At 42.6% G+C, this 21726-nt stretch overlaps 1 protein-coding gene across 1 annotated transcript; it reads right to left on the minus strand.

Annotated features, from left to right (window-relative positions):
- Nucleotides 1–1567: 1567 nt before the first annotated feature.
- XK (X-linked Kx blood group) lies at nucleotides 1568–19183 on the minus strand. The gene is made up of 3 exons (XM_041487943.1): nucleotides 18882–19183; nucleotides 10513–10775; nucleotides 1568–5475 (listed from the first exon to the last, which is right to left on the minus strand). The coding sequence occupies exons 1-3, from the start codon at nucleotides 19124–19126 to the stop codon at nucleotides 4649–4651; spliced, it is 1335 nt and encodes a 444-aa protein (XP_041343877.1). The 5' UTR covers nucleotides 19127–19183; the 3' UTR covers nucleotides 1568–4648.
- Nucleotides 19184–21726: the final 2543 nt, after the last annotated feature.

Below are 21726 nucleotides of genomic sequence, written 5' to 3' on the forward strand. Positions count from 1 at the left end.
AATTAGCTTTTATCTTTCTGTAAAGAACAGATAAGCTTTTTCAGCACATCACATCTTTTCAGCTGATGAAGAAAACAGGATCAAAGCAGGAACCATCCAGCTACCAAGTGGTTAAAAAAACTATCTGACATATTGCATGGTCCATTGTTTTTGTTCCCATGCATAAAGAACGTGGAATTGCGTAGCAAACTGCACATAAAATGTCAGTGGTAACATTTCTATTCTGACCATTAGCACTTTGCCTATTTGTGCTCAGATGCAGAATCAGACTAATGTGTGTACTACCACACATATCATACATAAAATACACATATAATTACACATTTATATATATATATATGTATGTATTACATATATACAAATACATATCATTCCAGGATATGAAGTTATTCCTATCAGTTCAGTTCAGCTCTCAGTTCAGGGCAGAGATTCAGTAAGCTTTCATATTTGTCATTCTGAAACACTTACCCTTCATTCTTAGTCTAATTTTGGGGTGACCCCAAGACCTAACAGTTTTATGATACATTTTTTTCTTGGTCAGTAGGAAATTACATAATCTTTAATACATCTTACTTTTCAAGTCTTCTGTCTCTGGTAAATCAAACTTACCATCTCTGCCATGTTACTGTATGTTCATATTTCTGTGATGATTCCCAACTGAGTTGAGGCACTCACTACAACTTCATTTTAAAATACAAGATTATGATGTCTGGCTTGCAAACATCTGAGTTCAATGCCCTGTTTTCTTTGCTACATAAGACCTCCAAATAGGTAAAAAATGATAGAAAATGGTTAATTGTTTTATGCAAGATATTATCAGCTACTATGGGGAAAAAATAAAGGAGCTACTTCTAAATGAAAAAAAAAATTAAAATTAAAATTGCAGTTTAACAGTCCCAAGTATCCACCAATTCTATGTTATAGGGAGTGCCACTCTTACTAGCACACAGTAGTGTCAGTCACCACCAGGACTTCTAAAATCTTTTCTCAGTGCTGTGTAAGCGATGTACACACATTACAACTCGTTACAATGTATCTAATAACACCATATTTTAAAAATATGTGTCTATGTAATCTATTTAAATTTAGAAACACTTACATGTGCTGCAAAATTTTTGTGCATTCCTATCCCTCCACAAAAGTCCTCAGCGCTGAATTTGCTAGATACTCCCAGGGTCAGATATAAGTATATGGTGAATCCAGATGAATGTAAAAGAAGTGTGAGAGAAGAAGTTAAAATACTCTTTATAAGGTAACAATTTCCTCCCAATTCTCACTGTAAACCAGCTAAGATTCTCACACTGACAATGAATAATCTATACTAATCTTGTTCCATAAAACACTGGCCTCTTAAACAGGCCCCCCTCTTACAAAATGTTCTTCTGAACAGCAATGGAAGCGTGGGGGCATAGGCTACTAAATCAATCACACATTAATACTTCTGTCAGGTCTTCTTGAAAACATTGCTGCTGCTGTGTGGTGACAGATGACAATCAGCTCTGTTACCTTTACTTTGGATTTTTTGAAAGCAGCACACGAAGAACTGACACCAACACAACTTGAGGGATAGTTTCAACATTTTAATTAGTGGTGTTTTACAAGTATAAAAGAAAACCCATGTGTCAGATCTTGTATACTCTTATACACACAAATAACCCTTGCTGAGCCATCCTTTGTGTGACTCAGGACTACTCAAAAGAGCAGAGTTTTCAGCAGCAGCCCTAAACCCTTCCATGGAACACACAGGCCCCTCTAACATTCATAGAGGAGAACAAAACACAGTGAACTTGCAGCAAGAGATCACTCATTCACACACAGACTCTGTACTCACTGTCCTCTCCATGCAGCCACTGGGTGCACTGATAACAACACCCTCCAGATTGTCATTATCTGGAGAAAAACTGTCTCTCCCAGCTTTACAGCACACTTCAGAAAAACCAGCTGCTCCCTTCAAACCCTGGTCTAACACAGCATCGTTGTGTCTCCGACTCCCTCCTGCACCTTTCCACCAGCAGCGGCAGCACAGCTGGATAAACCACCCCACGCCATGGTGACACCAGGCACTGCACAGGCAACAGCCCCTCGTGCTGGTGGAGTGCTTCAACTGTATTTGGTTATTCTGCACAACTAAGGCAAAACCATAGGACAGTAATAGAATACATATAAACTACTTTTTTCCCTCTCATAACAGTGATTTAAATATTCAGCTCCCTATGCATGCACTTCAGGAGACTGGTATAAAAATAAGTAATATGACACACACTCTAAATATGCATATACAGTCTTCTGTGAGGTTTAATGGCACTCACTGTGTATTCATCCTGGGCTCCTGGCTCTGTAACTCTCCTACATTTGCCTGCACTGCAGCACGTACCTGGCTGAGGTTTGTGAAGCTTTCACTGTTTCCAAATGGCACAATCACAACTGCACCACCGCTTACAGTCTCCAAACTCTGCTTTAGGCTCTCTCTTTAGATATGAAGTACTACTACATATGAAGTCACTTTTTAAATTTTCTCCCAAAGACTAACGTTTCTGACCTGGGTGCGTCTGTAGATAGGCAGCCACTGTAATTCCCTGATTATTGATATTGATGAGTGTCCAGCTATAAAGACAGATACTCAGTTTGGCTAAGAACACCAGAAAATTTGAGCCTGTGGGCTGAACTCCACAAGGCTGGAAGAAAAGGTTACATTCTCCCTTGCTCCTTTAACTCACTACTGAAAAACAAAAAGCAATAGTCTTTTACAACTAGAAAAGCACAAAGAAACCCTATACTGTAGTTTTACATACAAAGGAACAGAGAAACACAGTCGTGTCTTCAAGGAGTCACTTCACTGTTCTATTCTCCTCAGAGAAATTAGAATGGAGGTGTTTGGTGTCTTCCTCAGATATGAGGTACATTCCCATGGCAAAATCAGGCCAAAAATCCCATTACCACCCACCAATAATTTAATGACATCTACATACACATACCATATATAGACACACATTAAGCAAAATGAAAACATAACACCATAATAAAACTGAAATATGAAGACATTAATTTACACTGTAGTAAAGAAAAAAATAAAAACAGGTTATGTCTTTGCAGCACTGCAGGTGACATATTTAATTAAAAATGACCCCAGACCTGAGTTTGAGACACTTCTAAAACAATTATGCTGATGTCATCCCTACTACAAGCTTCACATCCTGCATGAGGACAGAATGAAGGCTAAGCTTCAAGCACTGGGAGATGCTTTGGTCATCAATTATTTGTTTCCATGAGCAGCCATAATGTGTAACACTCAAAAGAAATATTAGGAAGGTGCAAAGCAAACAAAGTGCAAAATGCTTTCACTTAATTTGTGAAAATACATATGGGTCTGTGTATTTACACTAAATTCTTGTGTTCATCTGCTAAAGCTTTCTCAGAAATTTGAAAAATACAGAAACACTTTTATTTGTGGTGATGTATTGCTGAGAACAAAAAGTCAATGACTTCCATTTTCTCTTTCAGACTTCAGTATCAGGGTTGTGATACTTCTGAGGTAAAGTCAGAGGGTTTTGAATTAATGATATTAAACTAATCATAACAAATCACAGCTCAAAAATAAGGAATCAGTGTCTTCTATCCAGTCCAGAAAGTCAATGAGCTGCCTACATGGTGCACTACCAAGCCCCTGACGATCAGGGTAGTGCTCATCTCTCTAACTTCAGCCATCTAAAAGTCAGATGGATAGTCAGAACTAATTGTGAAGGCATCTGGTTAACACTGAGTAACAGGTCTCCAGAGAGTGATTCATATCACCTACATTTTGAGATGGGGTGAGTCACTCCCTGCAGATGTGCAGTGGAGAGCATCTACATGGCTGGTACACACTGTCTGCCCAGCCTCTAGATATTTATATAAAGTGATCACCACCCTGACATCAGAACATCACAAAGTATTAAAGAAATAATAATGAAAGAAAAATACGCTATTCCAGAACATCACAATTAATGTGTTCAATTTAATTCCCTTACTAACAAGCAGTAAACATGAAGGGTGAAACAGTGCAAAGCCAATAACCCCTCTGTCCATCCTCAGTAACAGTCACATTTCTGTTTCAGTGCTGGCTAATTGGGTGTTTCATGGCAACCCAGACTACAGTGCATTGTGCAAGTCCAATTCTTCTACCACTGAGAGAAGTATTATCTCATTACACTGATTAGTGTAAAATAGTCTGCAATTTGATCAAAGCAGACCACAGCTACAATCCATACATAGTCCAGGTCTAAGCTCTGTTTCCATGCTAGGGTGACATGCCATGGGACATCCTATCTGAAATAAAAGTCGCTGCCTTCCATCCTCAGACTTCCTGAGTAAGGTGAGCATCAGGACAGTTTCTGAATGATGTCTCCAATAATGACTTGAAATAAGTATGTGACAATAAACCCATGTGCAAAAATGCTCTGAAATAGAAATCTACAAACAACGATTGCTCTCCGTACACAAACACAAATACTCATACGCTGCTCTCCACAAAAACAGGCATGTCAGCCATCATGCAGTGCTACATCTGCAAGAAAGAAATCCTACCCACAAGACACAATATCTAAGATACACAATGCTCCCAGCAGGTGATCTGCCACCTTCCAAAGGCACCTACTTGCTTCCAGTTGTACTAGGCATTGGAAGAAACACTTTGATGAATACTCCTGTTTTGAGAATCTATTGTCTTGCTACTGCCCCGTGTTTCATCAGTATTTTCAGGAGATTTCATGGCCACCTTGCCTGTCAGTAGAGTGGATTTGTGATGCTGGCAAATAACGTAGAGGATCTTGAAACAGGACAGCAAAGCTTCGGTAATGCTGGAGGAGAAAAGTTTTTTGCAGGGGTGACAGAACTGGTAGAACACCAACATGAAGAAGATGCCCATGCAGTAACCTATCAGGAGCTGCAGGAACACCATTGGGGCACAGACATAGAGGTAGAAGTCAGTTCTGAAAATGTACCACATCAGCAGGAGGAAGGCATTCTCCATCAGCCGCACGATGTAGTACACGGTCATGCGGTACCAGTTCTGGGATTTGCTAATCAAGTCAGGGTCACTGAGCTCCACCTGCGCTGCTGACCAGCAGAACATGTTAATGCCAGCATACAGGAACGTGAGAAGGCACAGGACGATGGTTGTGCCCACCCTGCTCAATTCCTTCTCTATGTTCTCAGGAAATGGTGACTTGCTAAGCCAGAAGAGAATCCAGGGGTAGAAGAAGAAACCTAAGAAGTTCAGTAGCACGACGACGAAAACCCAGATTTGAAGGACTGAACCGAAAAGCACCAGCACCGTGACCCGCGTGGCGATCTCAAAGCTCCTCCACATGAATATGCAGAGGTAGGCAGCAGGTTTCACACGGATATTGTAATCATCATACTTTATCTTAATGGCCAGGATGTTGCAGCGTAAGGCGCCGTAAACGATTGACAGGAGAGAAAGCACCATAAAAATACCTACAAAGAGAAAAGACAAAGCAGGACCTTCAGCTTAGCAGCAGACATTCCATCAGGGGAGTGCAGGTGCAGTTATTGTCACTGCACTCCTGGGGATTCCCCGCAGGATGTAATGCCACGGGAGCCATTCCCAGCCCCTATCTGTGTGAAGGAAATGAACTCTACCCCAGTCAAACCCAGCACATCACTCTAATCCTACCTCCTATTTTAGTCCCTGTTGGATATTTATTCAGGGAGCTGGTAAGAAAAAGAAGGCACTTAGCAATCATAAGTGTTTGTCCCTCCTCCCCCTGCCCAGGGCTGTTCATACACAGGCAGGCCTTGGTAATTTCACAGCTCAGTCATTACAGTATCCAGCTTGCTCCCAAACTCCTACAGTACTCCACATGGCACAGGGGTGCTACTCCCTTTCCATACAGATGAAAAACTGCAAAATAGAAGCTGAAACTTTGGAGTGACTTGGACATGCAGATAACTTGGGGCTTGTGACATTCTGTGTTGAAGCAAACCACAAAAAAGGTATGTGGTACAGCTCAAAATTGAAAGCTGAAGGAATTTAAACCCAGCACTGTCCACACAGTCTCTAACTGTGTAGGGAGATATTTACTCACCTGCCTGTACTGTGTTTTCATATACATCAATTTTCTTTATACACCCATCTGTATCTTCCATTTAAGAAACCATTCCTATTAAAAATGTCTTTAAATTCAGATCAATTTTCAGTACCTCCCACCTACCCAGAATCCCTGAAAGGAAGGTTTCACATTTAAATTCTGTAGAAAGTGAAGGCAGAGACCAGATGTTACCTGGCACTGCAGGAGGGCGTCCTGTCTTGCCATATTAAGTAGGTACAAATGTACATGAATAGTGGACACAGAGAACAAACAAAGTGCTAACTGCCCACAGTTTTTTTTGTATTTGCATACACAATTATATAAATATTTATTCACAGTTTTTACTAACAAGCTGAATAGCTGATATTGCCTCAGATAAAATAATTTGAGTTTGGAATTGTTAATTATGTCAATTACATTTGCAATGCTTAGCAACCAGTGTTTTCGGCAGCCTTCAATTAGTCTGCGTGCCAATATCCTACAAATAAACATTTGTATCCTACAAATAAACTGGATTCCCTGTTTTGCTATAGCTATATGGCCAAAATTATGAGGGTTTGGCCTTTTTTTTCTAATTATAAGTCACTAATTACTAAGCAATCCTTTGGAAGAACCAAGTGTATTTTAAGACCCCTAACAACTTTCTAAGAGAATTTTCACTATCATTTCAGCTAATCTCTTTTCAATTATGGCCTACAAACACCTCTGAAGTACTTTGGAAAATAATTAAGTCTTTATATCTAATTTTCCAAGGCACTCAGTAAGGTGACAAGCATTTATCATTTTATATGGTAATTTTGTACATGCCAGTTTGGTGGTGCATATATTCTCTGAAAATGTTTATGTTGAAATTGTTAGTAGGTAGTCAGTAGCTTTTACATCTTTCTTACAGCACTGAATAATGTCTCTGAAAATGACTTAAAAAAACCCATGTGACAATAAACCTATGTGCAAAAGACACACAGAGCTGGGCATTTTTAATTGTTATGTCTTGGAAAAACATCAGCTGAAAGCAGAAGAGCAGATGAGTTCAGTCAAGAATGTTGCTTGATGTCCTATGGTGTTTTACAAAATCTTTCCTGTAGTTTTGAGCTGTGAAAGAACATAAATTCCAGCAGCTAATGAAGCAAAAGAATGTTCTCAGAGTTAAAGGAACATAAAGATGTACCCACTGGGGACTGAGTGCTGCTGCGCTGGAACTCTGCTTGCTTTCTGCTTTGACAAGCTGAAACATTGATCTTATTCCCCAATTTCACTTTAGGGAATCTATATTAATCTCAAACCTATCTTATAAATTCAAACCATCAAAAGAGGCATTTCTTCATTGATACAACACAAGTCATGCTGACTCTGATTTAATACACTAGTCCAGTCCTACTCCCTTCCTAAAAGCTCATCATTGTCACCAAACCTTCAGTTCAAACATAATTATTAACTCTGTGAGAAAGATGGTTTGAAGCAACCACAAAGAGAAATACCAGAGGGTAACACTATTGCTTTTACTCATCCTGAGCAGGCAAAGAAATGCAAATTTAAAAGGCAAAGTATTTTCCCCTGGAACATTTCCAAATCCTCCAACAGTCCTTATAGAGGTATTTCTCTTTTTCCTCTTCCCAAAAGGCTTTTTCTTACAAATCAGAGGTGGACACTCACAGAGTCATCCAGGGAGGCACTGATTTGCATTGTTGTGTTTTGTTATTACATCTGAAGTCCTTTCAAGACCTGGTCCTTCCCACCTCAGAAACTGCTAAGACAGCGAATTCTGCTCTAGATGAGCTGCCTCACAAGTACCAATGAAATCTATTCTAGATACTATAGTTACATGTATACAAAATAGAACTAGGACTCATATTAAGCTAATACATGTGGGTTTCCAATGTTTTATTACATCCAACACTTTTACACATTTCATGATAAACAGTCACCAAAGCTTTATGTTGCTCATCACTAACCTCAAGAGTTGGTCCTGCTTTTGCAACTCTGGCTGTCTTGATCTTACATTCTTGGCAGACTATGAAATGACAATTTTGAAGAATGCCAGACACTGGCAAGACCCCAATAATCCAGAAGAAAACAATCAGAGAAATTAATGAACACCATGAAAAACACAAGAAATTTGAAGCATGGCTCTGGCTGACACAGGGCTAGGCAAGGATGCATGCTCTTTTCAGAAGTGTTCAAGCCAACACTGGAAGCAATAAGGAGTTTCAAACAGATTTGAAAGGGACAAGCCATGCCCCCAGCATGATGGTAAACAGCTTCAGGTTCTCAGGTCATACTGACCTCATTACTCTGAACAAGCAGAATTTACACAGAATGACAGGGTGTGTAGGAATCCAGAAAAACAACAGACTGATGAGGAGACAAGACAAAACACGTGGAAATCAAAATACAAGACAGTAATAATTATAACAGATGCAAATGGAAGAGAGCCTGAAATTTGATGGACCAGTGTCAAAGAACAGGGAAGCTGAAGACATCTGAAGTGTGGAATAAGAACTGGGCTGGCTGGATGAAGAGATTGCAGAAGGTTTCAGTGTATCAGCAGCTAGGATACACACAACAAGAATATGGCGAGGACTCTTGTTTTTCTGATGAATGAGCTCTAACAGACACTGACACCATCCCTAACACTTTTTTTTCTTTGCATTTCCGTATTTTAGAATTACATCTGTATGGAGATGGTCCTGGGAAGCATGAAATAACTGCTGCATTTGAAAGTGGGTTCACCAAACTCCGGTGAGCCAGCTTATCTTTGGTCATTTTCAGGGAGTGTCACTTATCAGTTTGTGATCACGACTTATCTCAGCAGTGACGGAAAAAGCTAGAAGCAATAGAGCCTTACAAATGATTATTAAATATGCAATTATCTGATCATCTAGAACACAGGACTTCTCTTTGGAAATCATGACCAGTAAGGTCAAAACCAGTAATAAAAGAAAGACAATAAAAAGGTGACCTTTCTCAAGTAAATGCCATCTACAGCAAAGTGACTGGAGATTTTGCTAATTGCACCGTTCAGCAAAGGATTCAACCACGTTGTGCCCATCCCTGATCACAAATGCCATGGTTATTTGAAGGACCTACCTTAGTTATGAAGAGCTCAGGGACTTGAAGGAGTAATGTCTTCCAAGAAACTACAGTTAGGATGTTCTGGTTTTGGCTGGGGTAGAGTTAATTTTTTTTCTAGTAGCTGATACAGTGCTGAGTTTGGATTCAATATGAGAATAATGTTGATAACACACTGTTTTAATTGTTGCTCAGCAGTGCTTTAAGTCAAGGACTTTTCAGCTCCCCATGCTCTGCCAGTGAAGAAGTACACAAGAAGCTGTGAAGAAGCACAGCCAGAACAGATGACCCAAACTATCCAGAGGGATATTCCATACCATTGGTATCATGCTCAGTGTATGAACTGGGGAGAGTTGTCTGGGAGGAGCCAATCAATGCTGGGGGATGGTTTGTGCATCGCTTGTCTTTCTTGGGCTTTATTCTTTTCCCTCTCTCTCCCTCCACCCCTCTCACCCCTTTCTCTCCCCTTCATTACTACTGCTGTTATTATTATTATTATTATTATTATTATTATTATATGACTTTATTTCAATTATTAACTTGTCACCTTAGCCTCAGCCTCCCTAGCTGTGAAGCTGGTAAAGATCCTCTCAGGGCTTTAGAGACACAAGAGCTATTTAGTGTTTCAGTGGAAATGCACCTTCCACTTCCTTCAAGTTCACACAGGTGCCAAAGTCCTTTCTCACACTGAAAAGCTCTTTGGCCCATGACCAGCTGAAGATGGTTCTTCATTTAGCAGTGAGACAGAAAACCAAGAGCATATCATGGAAGCAAGACGCAGAGTTCCACAGTAAGACACGTGTCCTGGTAAGCCCACGTTGGTGAAGGCTTAACAGCTTGGGTCCAGAGATGAGATGACCACAGTTGCATAGCAGCTTACTGAGTCCTGCCTTTTGATTCCAGAATCAGAGTGTGGCACAAGTAAAGACAGTTCATGTTCTCAGCTCATATTTAAAACTGCATTCCTGAAAGTATGTGTTCCCTAAGGCAGCATGACAAAACATGCTCTGCAGGGTACCCCAAGGAATTTTCCAGGAAGTTTAGCTCAAAAAACAAAATGGAACAGAGGTAATTTAAAAAATTCTTCATGAAGACAGCTCGGTCCCTCCAGCTGCCTCCCTCTCATACCATAATGGTCACTTTATCAAATCAGTGTTTTTACAGAAACCCAACTGTGCTACAGAAGGTGTCAAAGTCTAAAACATGATGATATAAACTCAAAAGCAACATCACCATCAAAAGCCGTCAGGGAGATGAAACCCATTGCAGAATGCTTGGTTCTTGTGCAGGGCAGCTACGACTGACTGCCCTCCCACCCAAACACCAAAAAGGTCATAGCAACAGCTCCACCTACTTCTGGCAACCGTGACCTCCTGCTGCAGGACACAGATGTAGAGCTGGAGCGTGAGCTGGGGCGCTGAGCCGAGGAACGCCTGGATCACCGAGGCCCTGCTGAACGCAGACCTGTGTGTGCACAGCTTGCCTTCAGCCTGTCCCACTTCCTTCTCTATTTCTTCTGAGTACCCATCCTTGGGCATCTGCCTCTTCTTTGTGATGCTGACATAGGGATCTTCAACTCTGCCAGCACGGAAGTAAATATAAAAGGCTTCCACACACCTACAAGCAAACAAGTAGATAGAGTAACAGGGAAAAATGAAAGAATGAAAGGTCTCCCCACTTCCTGGTATTCTAAGCAATCACATACTAAGTCCTAAGCTATTTTTCATAGAGCAAAGCCTGTAGGTTTTCTCCTCCTGGTGAACTTGGAATATGACAGATTTCATTCTTTAAAAGAGGAATTACATGTTACTAGAGGGCAGGAACCTGGCAGTGCCCTTTGGGCTGCTTCTGGTACTCAGACTTTGGGAGGAGGTTTAATTATTTTCTATGAGCTGCCCTTGCTCTCTGCTGCCCCATTAAAGTCCTTAAACTGCTCATCCACTATAAGGATGACAAATGCAGGACCCAAATTGGAAGTGTGTTTCTTCAGACACTCATGTCTTTTTCTTTTTATTGATACACCTGTGACATGCTAATGGGACGTGGCAATAAACCCACTTTTCATACCTTTGCCTTAAAACATCTGAAGGGAGAAGCTCAAGGTACAAGCAGGTGCACACACCTCCAAACTTTACCAAGCAATGGTTCAAAACACCAGTAACATGCCAGACCAGTGAAAAGAAGCAGTTTTGAGCCTCACAATCCTTGAAGTCAACATTATTTTTTTTAAAAGGCACAAGAATAGGAGCTTTAGTTCTTAAGTGTGTTCATGTTTACTGTACTGTTAAAGAAATATTAAATATAATCTGGCAAAAAAGATTCTAACTAAGAAGATGGAGTCTTTCCAGTTGCTGCAGCTCTTCATACTTTAAACACAGTGGGAGCCAAACCCTCTTGTTTATAAAGGTCTAACTTACTGCCAGCTAACTCCCGAGGAACAATCTGGTGCCAGCACATACACTTCTACTCATAAATTACATATTGTTACACTATTTGCTGCATTCACCCACACACAGAGACAAATCCATACATTCAGGAGAGAACAGAAAAGTTGTCTCCAGAAAATGCTGCAGCAACAATGACAATCTGGCTCCTGGAGTATAAAAGAAGATAACAGCTCCAGAGAGATATCTGCAAGGGAAGAGCATCTTCCGCAACTTCCTTCCAATGATTGTTTTTTGACTGGCTAAAAATCTATGAAAACTAGTTCAGAGTTTTCATGAAGTTTACTCATGAAGAGTAGTTCTCTTCTAAGAGAACTGCTTGGGTATGAAGGTGTCAAGGGCAGGCTTGGACATCACGCAGGACACAAAACACACTGGGAAATATTCACCCTTGTCTAGGAAGTAACAACAAGCAAGGAACAGGTGAAATCACAAGATGAAGGGGAAGGGAGAAGAAAAAACAAGTTTACTTCTGTTTATTTTAATAAACTTTACTTCATTTTTTCCTCTAACTGGACCACTAGGAAGTTCCAGCCACTCTAAATGAAGAGCAGTTTTGGGATTGTATAGTACTATTCCTAATTCACTAGGCTTCAGCTATCATTATGACTAAAGCTATTCAACATTCCTGCTGCTCTGGATGCTCCATTCACAGAGGTCACTTTCTGTCTTCCCCTTATTAATCTTTTCACTCCCTGTAAATCTTGTTCCACATGAAAGAATCCATACAGGCAGAAATAAAGTGTGAAAAATTAATAAAGCACTGTGGCTTTATGAAGCCAGCATAGATTCTGAAACCAACAAATCGATTTTATTCCAAAAAGAAAGATCCCAGACCATTTCTGTCTCATTTAGTATTCACAGCCATGCATTCACCCTGAGCTGAGGGCAAGTCTGAGTATATTATGGAAAACTGGATTTCAGCATCAGACTTTGAACTCTTGCCATGTGCGATTAGAAGAAGATATAGTCTAGGGACCCATCTAAAAAATATGCAGTGATCCCATTAAAGAGATCAGATTTATAATTCTACTGACAATAGCAAGCATTATAACCAACCAAAGCCTGAGTTTTGGAGCAAGCATTTGGTTTTTATTTATTAGCTGGGTATTAAGTAGCAGTATATTGTTTGTGATGGGGATTTTTTGTCCATACAGAAAAGCAAACATAAATGGTCTGATGAGCAAACCTTAGAGCTAAATAGGCCTTTTACCACTACAACAGAGTAATAAAAAATGCTATATGCAAGCTTTCAGATTACATTGATAATGATGCCCATTTTCTCCCAGGCCCCGCCAGTCCCACGCAAGAGTGTTTCTGGAAGTCAAGCCATCTGGGACAAATAACAAATGCACTCAGGATCCAGCTGGTGCCACTGGCCAAGCAGGAGCAGACTGGCAGCTGACACACTAGAGAGAACAAGCACCAATCTAAAAGGTAAGGAATAGAGTGTGGGAGGCGTGCATGAATGACCATGCAGGTGAGAAGGGTGATGAAGAATCAATGCAGATCATGTTGCTGTGTCAGACTGTGACTTTGTCTATGAAGTACATGCTGAGGGGATTGGGCATCTTGTCCTTAAATGAACTACTTGGCTTGCTCTTTTTTAGCATGAAACACAACTAAGAGACAATGCCAGAAGGGGTTTGCTCCATGGCAGCTTTCCCCCATAGTTACAAGCTCCTGCAGTATGGTGAATTCCACAGAAGCCCTCATTGCTGCTCTGCTCCAGAGGGACAGGAGTGAGAGATCCCAACTTCTGCACAATCCATCTCCTGCAATGATGTTTAGGGCCACTTTAAGAGCCCTTCACAGGGTGTCAAGAGCAGAAAACAAGCAGCTGGCTGTGTCCTCTGCATGTAAGGCACTGACAACCACAGCACAGGCTCTGAAGGAATTAAAATTGCTCTGAGGAAAAAAAGTCAGATCTACTTTCTACAGTGAAAGTTAAGAGGTAAGAAAAGGATGGCGCTGCTTTCTCCCCTGCTGCCATATCCTGGCAGAAAGAAGAGCCATACTTTTCCAGAGATCCTGATGGTGCCCACAGAGAGTGATTCAGCCCCAACACATTTGTCTTCTACACAGTAAGTAGGAGGAATAATCCTACCCTTATATACTTGCTGAGAATGAGCACCTCATTCCCTCCTTTAATCATGGATGCGTGGGATTGGAACACAGGCAAAATAATGGTGGTGTGAAGAGGGAGAAGGCAATGAAAACAGAGAACTTTCCACACTCAACCAGCACTCCAAGAACAAATATTTGAGACTTATCCACACACACCCTCTGTAAATGTTCAAGCAGATTTCTCTGATATGAAATTTTCACCAATTCCTTCTCTTCAGAGAAGTATGCAAAAGAGACTTATCAGTCCTGCAGATTTACTTACCTGCATCAGGCAAAGATCTGCTCCTCACTCATTGTTCTACCTTTTACCTGCACTGATTTCCTGTTCACTTCACCATGGATACCTAACACATCTGCTCAAGAATAAAGGAAAGAAAATAGCCTGAAGAGAGACTAAACATATTCTCCCATCTGGAAAAGAGGGAGGCACATCAAGAGTTGTTAAGTTTAAAGCTAGGAGGATCTCCTACAGTGAGGTCTGCCGATGAAGTCCTACAAGGAAGGGAAGTTTTTAGACCTGTTCTATTTTGAACTTTTAAGCAGGTCACCAGCAAAGAAAAAGTACTCACAAGGGAGAAGGTTTCTGCACAATGTCACTGAAACAGTATCTGCACCATTAGAGCTTATTAGATTTCAAACTGCAGAATTAGATGCCCAAAACATGAACGACTGTAAAAAAATGGGGGTTTTGTTTTTTCTTTTTATTTTTACTTCCTGCAGCTCACAGAATCAAACTTTGTCCATAACAGCAGCTCCTCTGGCAGTCAGATGCAAGCTTCCTCCTGCATCTGCTGTGCTGCTGTCTACATGGCACACAGAGATAGGTAATTGTTTCTCCTTATGCCTTGAGAAACAAAGCCTGATCCCATTAAAAAAAAAAAAAAAAGTCTATTGTTTATATCGTTGTCCTATTATAACCTGAGGAAAACAGTCATTAGTGTTCTATATAGGGGCCTGTTATATTTACTTGGGATTTGTTTTGCTAGAGTTCATCCTTCTGCTGACCCAGCCCTGCCCTGACTGCATCTCCTCACACAGAACAGGTTGGGCTCACACTGCACTAACAGAGCACCAGGGAACAGAGTTCCAAAGTTTGCAGTCACTCAAACCTCCATCTCCATGAAGTTGGTACCAGAAGGAAGCACTGCCAGGTTCACAACAGTTGGTTTTTCAGTACAGTCTTCAGTAAATCAGGTGGGAGGAGTCCCTGCATCCAGCAGACTCAGTCGCAGCACCACCATCATCCCCAGTGTGTTAAGCCCTGACTGGCCAAGCCAGTTTGTTGGCTATCTGCACTTCAGCTCTTGACCTTTTTATTACTTGAAGAATTTAAAAGGGCAAGCAAGTTAACAGGGGCTTCTCTGGTGCCTATCATGAAGGGTAAGTACAAAAGGAGGCTCAGGGGGAGCATTATTGCTCTCTACAACTCCTCAAGAGGCTGTAGTGAGGTGGGGATCAGTCTCTTCTCCCAAGATAACAAGAGACATGACAAGAAGAAATAGTGTAAAGTTGGTCCAGGGGAGGTTCATGTGGATATAAGTAAAGATTTTTTCACTGAAAGGGCAGTCAGGCATTGGAATAAGCTGCCCAGGGAAGTGGTGTGATCACCGTGCCTAGGAATGTTCAAAAGGCATGTGAATGTGGTGTTCATGGACATAGTTGAGTGGTGAACACAGTTATCAGTTATGGGTTATCAGTTGAACTCAATGATCTTAGAGGTCTTTTCCAACCTAAACAATTCCCTGATTCTCTGAGGGGTTGTTTACACTTAGAAGAAATCCTTAAGTGTAGAGCAGTACACCAGCAACACTACATCCAGTAATTATCTATTGTAATTGTACAGTGCTTAAAATCTCAAGGTGACCTCGGTGCTACAAGTGCCACCCAAATGAAGGGAACAAAGAGACAGACCCTAGCCCAGGAGCAACCTGAGCCAAAAAGCTCATCATGATCTTCCCTAGAGAAAAAAATAATAAATCTCTCATTGACACTGGCTACTGTTTTAAGTACTTTTTCTGTTATAATTTGTAGTGTAAAAGAATCTCCTTTTGCAAAAAAAAAAAAAAAAAAAACAAAAAAAAAAAACCAAAACCAAACCTACCCAAACACACCTTTTAAGCATCCAGACAAGTGCATTCATAAGGAGTGGCATTGACCTGAAATGCTGCAGGAATCCCCATGATGCCCAGAAACCTGCAGTCACTTGGTTCCAGCCAAGTCTCTGCAGAGCCTCTGGCACGCCTGCATCCTAAGGATCACAGCCAGGCCACTAAGGGGAACAGGAATTTTGCTCTACAAATTGCTCCGAATTTATAGAGAAACTCCTAAGGAGTGGGAGAAGAAATGAAAAAAGGGTACATGAACAGTACACCAAAAGTCCTCTCTGGGAAGAAGGATGCTACCTAATTTTAGTCCTTCCAGTGGCAGCAGCAGGACAGCGAGTGCCTCCCGAGCAGGTGGAGTGTGGGTGTTTGGGGAAGGTGGTGGCATGCAAGAAGGTTCTATGAGAGAAAGTACTTTTTTTCCATCACTCAGATGATTCAAAATAGGCTGAATCATTTGGCTTGCAAGGCTAAATACCCTCCTTCCCTGCGAAGATATTCCCAAACCATTCCCCAAATCTAAAGGGGTTCTTTTTAAGGAAAAAAGGAACAGGGGAAAAAAACCCCTAGATTTGAAGATGATGAAGAAAAACTCACACAACACATATGGGCTGATGGTAAAGCAGTGCACAGATATCTGAGTCTTTGAGTCTGAACAGAGAAATCCTGACTATTCTGTATCAAACCAAACCAAACAGAGATAGTTAAAAAGTTGTTGTTAAGTTTCTTTTAAAGCCTGCCAAAGCTGCCAGCTCTCTGTTGCAGCATATCATCACACACAGCCTCAAGGTTCTTAAACGTTTCATTTCCCTGCCACAAGCAGACAGAGCCTGGGGAGGCTCTACTGTCTATGTCCTATTTGACCTAATTTGACCCAGCCCTCCCTAAGCAGCCCTGGGCTGTGCCAGGGAAGCACAAGAGTCCCAGCAGGGAGGATGGAGCCAGACTTCACACGAGGGAAGCAGATGACAGAGCAGCAGGATTTTCTGGAGCAAAGAAGCAGAGGTTTGCCTGAAAGGATGGAGTAAAATGCCTCCAAGGACAATGGTCCTTTTCAGCTTACAAAAAATAAAAAGTCCCGGAGCAGTGATGATACAACTAAAATATACTTTGCCTTCTAGCTATCATCCATACTTTGTGTGTATGCCAGTCCACCCAGGGTAGAAAGCCTCCTGTACAGAGCAGGGAAAGGGAAGGTATTTTGTGTGCTGAAAACACAACAGCATTTACAGTGCAGAACTGTATCTGACAGGAAGCAATCAGTTTCCTCTTCTGACAGATACAGCAATCTTTAGTTGCAGGAAGGCAAGGAAGGAAAAAAAACCCCAAACCCCGAAACCCTTTACTGTCTGTGTCAGATCATTTTGACTTCCCAGACATTTGTGCTGTATCCTACAAACTGACACATTTCCCTAAAAGTAAAGAGAGCTTGGTTTGTATTAAGCTTTTAATTTGTAGAGTCCTTCCAGTCCTTCCAGCAGCAAATAAGTTTTTCAGGTAGCACGAATGTACTCATCTATTTAATTAGTAATTATAATTCCAGTCATCCTGGGTTTAGAGAGAGGTCAACATACATCACTTTGTCGTGCCTAAATGACGCCATGGGGACTATGGCACCACAGTCACTTGTGCTGTTTGCATGGCACAAGTATGCTGCAGCACATCCAAAGCATCTCAAAGCTCCTAGAAATGCTAAGTTTGTAAATCTTTGACAGAGGAAAAAGTGCAGAGTTGGCAACACACTAGAGGAGAGGAGAGGGCTTCCATATGCTCACTAGTTTTACAGCAGTGGCTGCAGCTGGGAGTTCACCAGAGAGCCGGAACTGCGTTCTGCACAAGATAAGATTTGTGTTGTAAACTGAAAACTTGATGTTGAGAAAGAAACAGAAAGTCAAGTAATGCTTGGTGGTTGAGGTCAAAATATAAACCTATGTTTCTTTTGTATAATTAAAAATAAAATACTTCAATTTCTTCTTGTTGCTCAAATCCTTTGTCTGCTTCCTCACATATTTTGGCTTGACATAAGATTCTTTCCTCATCTTACCTCAATAAATTGATTTAGAATAACAAAAGCCATGTACTTAATTTTTGATAGTTTCTTTCTCTTTGGTTCCTCTCTTATTTTCCAAAAATTTGGAAGCATTTTGTTCTTAGTTTTTAGAAAATCAGAGCTCTTTCAGAACTGTTAAGCCACATCTTAAACATCTTTAAAATATTAACAAAGCAAGCAAAAAAATCCACGCATAGTTATAGAAGAAGTCAATGTTTTTGAAGTGTAAGATATTTTGTAACATCCAAACTGTTCACCTTTCCGTAGTGCAAACAAATCTTTCTTTTACACACTATTCAGGAATTTCAAAAAGTTGGTGATACTTCTCCTAGCCTCTACTACATACACACTGCATTTAATTCCCTTTCTTTTTCAATAAAAGATTTGAATATAAATTTAAAATTAATGCCCCCCAGAAACATTTTGTCTTGGAGTTGCACACTGCTGTAACTTTTAATCTATTTTTTTTTTCCTACGGGTATTTTCAGTGAGACATTGAATTGGAATAGAAAAAAAATCTCCAAAGCAATTCGGGGCGGGAAGCTCAGGTTTGGAAGGAAAGACAGACTAGAGCATCACTGATGTTCCAAGACGCTCGGATGGGATGGGTACTATCGTTGTTCTTAACTCGCAAACGAGTGAAGAATCTCCCGTTCTCCCTTGGGAGTGATCTGAGAGCAAAGCGCTGTGGATGAGGCAGCAGCGGACAGACACGACCATCTGCAAGAAGCCACAGGGATGGAAACCCAGCGCAGAGCGGGACGCGGAGGGGTTCTCGTGGCTCCCCGCTGCCGGGCAGGGCTGAGCCCGGCCCCTGGGCTCACCCGCAGGTTTGTGCCCGAGGCATTCCCAAAGGACCGCTGCTCCCGCAGCTGCGGCAGGACGCGCCGGCGGCTCCCGGCGGTGCCGAGCGGGAGCGGCCCCGCCCGCCCCGCACGAAGGCCGGGGGCTCCGGGCACCCCCGGCCCCGGCCCGCTGGGGGCGGCGCGGACTCACCGACCTGACGAGCGGCCCCAGCTGCAGCAGGTGCAGCAGCAGCACCAGCGGGCGGTCGCGGCTCACGTCGCGGTGGATGAAGACCAGGCTGAGCTGCACCAGCGCGCAGGGAAGGAGGGCGAAGAACAGCGTCAGCGTCTGCCACATGCGGTTCCCCGTATCGCGGTACCCCGCGCTCAGGCACAGCGCGGCCGCCATCTCGGACATGAAGAGGACGAGGGAGATGAGGACGGAGCCCGGGAATTTCATCGCAGCGGCCGCCCCAGCCCGGCCCGCCCAGCCGCCGCCGCCGCGCACTGGGGCCCAGTCCCCGGCAGAGGGAGCGCCGCGCTCGTCGCCGGCCCGCGGCCTCTGCAGCCTGGGGCTGGATCCGGGCCGGGGCTCGATCCTGACCGGGCTTGGATCCTGCCTGGCTCTGGATCCCGGCCGAGGCTGGACCCCGGCTGGGCTGGAAGCGGAGGAGGGTTCCCCGGCAGAGCGCGGGGAGCTGCCCGTTATCGTGTCTCCTTCAGCCGTCAGACAGAGCTGAACTGGGGGCTGGTGGGAAGGGGCCAGCGGGGGCCCCTCAGGGCGCTTCGGCAGGCTGGGGAGATCGCACAGCCACGGGGTCGCTCAGGCTGGAGAGGAACCACACCATGGCACTGAGTGGCACGTCCAGGCTTTCCTGAAGCACACCTTCAGGAACAGTGACTCCACCACTTCCCTGGGCAGCCCGTTGCAATGTCTAATCATCCTTTCTGTGAAGAAATTCCTCCTAATCTCCAACCTAAACCTCCCCTGGTGCACCTTAGGATCATGTCCTCTAGTCCTGTCACTGTTTGCCTGTGAGAAGAGACCGACCCCCACCTGGCTACACCCTCCTGTCAGGGACTTGTAGAGCGTGACAAAATAGAGATCTGAAAGGAAGAGGCAAGGGCAAAGTCTGTACCAGGAAGAAAATAACCCTGTGCAACAATAAAGGCAGATAGATTATTTAATTAATAAATAAACCCCACAACAAAACCAAACAAATGCAGAAAAGGAGTTGTGAGTGCAGGGGAGGCTCCCCTCATGCACCCAGCTCAGACTCCCTGATCAGGGCAGTGTGGCAGTGTCAGAGGTGCCCTTTCAGCTCTCTGCCAGGTGGCTCTCCTCTTGCTTGCCAGACCTTTTCTTTCAAAGGTTCCTTGGGCCACAGAACCCTAAGCCGTGCTGTGACACCAGCTGTTGACCTGCAGCATTTGCCTGCTCTCCCTGGGCCTTTCCCCTTCACCAGCAGGATCCTTTCTCCCTCGCCACCAAAATTCTGGAGTCCTTCTGGAGATATGTATGGTCACCCCAGCAGTATGGCCAGTGCCTGCATGGATGAGCAGCACAAGGTGACAGCCTGAGGAGAAACAAGCCTTTGTAACCCCTCCATGAAATCCTGAACCTGAGCACCTGGCAAGAAACAAAACTGAGGTACCAAGCCAGGTTGGCAGATGGTGCCTCTGTCCTGCACAGGAGCCTCCAGTCACCGCTTCTCTCCTCCTCTTGGTGCAGGCAGCTGGCTCTGGTGATAGATCTTGTTTCTTCCTGCCTGTTCCCAGGTAACTTCTGATCACCCTGTGGGGGTTAATACACACCTGGGACCTACAGGAGCACCAGGTAAGAAGTCTGAGATATAATTAATGGGATAATACTACTGGCTACTTCTGCTTATCTGCTACTGTTCTTTAATGCAAGTTAGGGTGTCACCAGATTTACATAAAAAGTGCCAGTAAACACTTGGCCTGGATGATTTATCTGATTCTAAAATGATTTATTTTACTTTTGATAACAGCTGAAAAGCTTTTGGAGCACTGAGTGACTACTGTGGAAGTAAGTGTTGCCAGCACTATGAAAGGTAAGTACAGAAATAAATAAGCCAATGCAAAATCATCCTGTTCAAGGTTGGACTTTTATTTAAGGCAAAATATAATCACAGCTTTAATATTCATAATATGGATATACACAGTTTGTTCTGCCACTATGAAGCTTAGTATTATCACTGCTTTTAAAAAGCTATAAAATCTAGTTTCTATCATAATCTACAATACAAAACTAATACAATAAACACATTCTGAAAGATCACAGTGTTTAAAATATTAGAAAAGCAGGGGTCCTGCTTTCAAACAATAAGGTGCATCTCTAAAGAATCAAATCAGCCTTGATTCTACAGGCCTGTACCACATCATGGCTGTGAATGGCTGTAACACTGAGAAACCAATCTAGGGTGTGGCACATACTCAAGGAATGAACATCACACACTGGAATATACTGAATAATCAAGTGTCACCAACACAAACTAGACATTAAATAATGCCATTTAAGTTCCCTGTACTTTTTATTTGTATTGGTATTCACGTATATTGCAGAGATACTGAGATAAAATGTGTATAAATTGCTATCAAACAGGGCCCTGCATATGCAAACACGTGTGCTTTCCTCATACTATGCAAACAAGCCTTACTTATTCCATGGGACTCATGTGTAAAGGAAAGTTTGTAGGCCTGGGGTCTGGAATGACATAGTTTTACCCCTGTTTCACACATGTGGAAGGAGCTACTTTACATGCCTGGAATCAAGCAGAGGTTCACCACGGACATCAGCAGGTGGCCTATCAGGCTCTTAAAATGAGTGCAGGAGGCCAATTCAGTAGCAAAACCAGACCACTGTTAAAAGAAATTCTTCTCTCTTGTGTGGTCATGGTAATGAAGACAGAAGCAGAGTTAAATTTGTGGTCAGACAGCCTTTCTCTTCTATATGATGTAAAAATGTATGTTGGACTAGAATGTGTTTTCTATTCCCTATAGGATATAATTGACTTAAGAACTTCTACATAGTGATAC

This window comes from Pyrgilauda ruficollis, unplaced genomic scaffold (assembly GCF_017590135.1).
Source record: "Pyrgilauda ruficollis isolate IOZ18807 unplaced genomic scaffold, ASM1759013v1 scaffold85, whole genome shotgun sequence".
Lineage (NCBI taxonomy): Eukaryota > Metazoa > Chordata > Aves > Passeriformes > Passeridae > Pyrgilauda > Pyrgilauda ruficollis.

Coding starts and splice junctions, on each gene's coding strand:
- XK (XM_041487943.1), bottom strand. CDS start 19,126: ATGAAATTCCCGGGCTCCGTCCTCATCTCCCTCGTCCTCTTCATGTCC. Junction 10,776..18,881: donor CAGCTGGGGCCGCTCGTCAG/GTCGGTGAGTCC, acceptor GTTTGCTTGTAG/GTGTGTGGAAGCCTTTTATA. Junction 5,476..10,512: donor GGAGGTCACGGTTGCCAGAA/GTAGGTGGAGCT, acceptor TTCTCTTTGTAG/GTATTTTTATGGTGCTTTCT.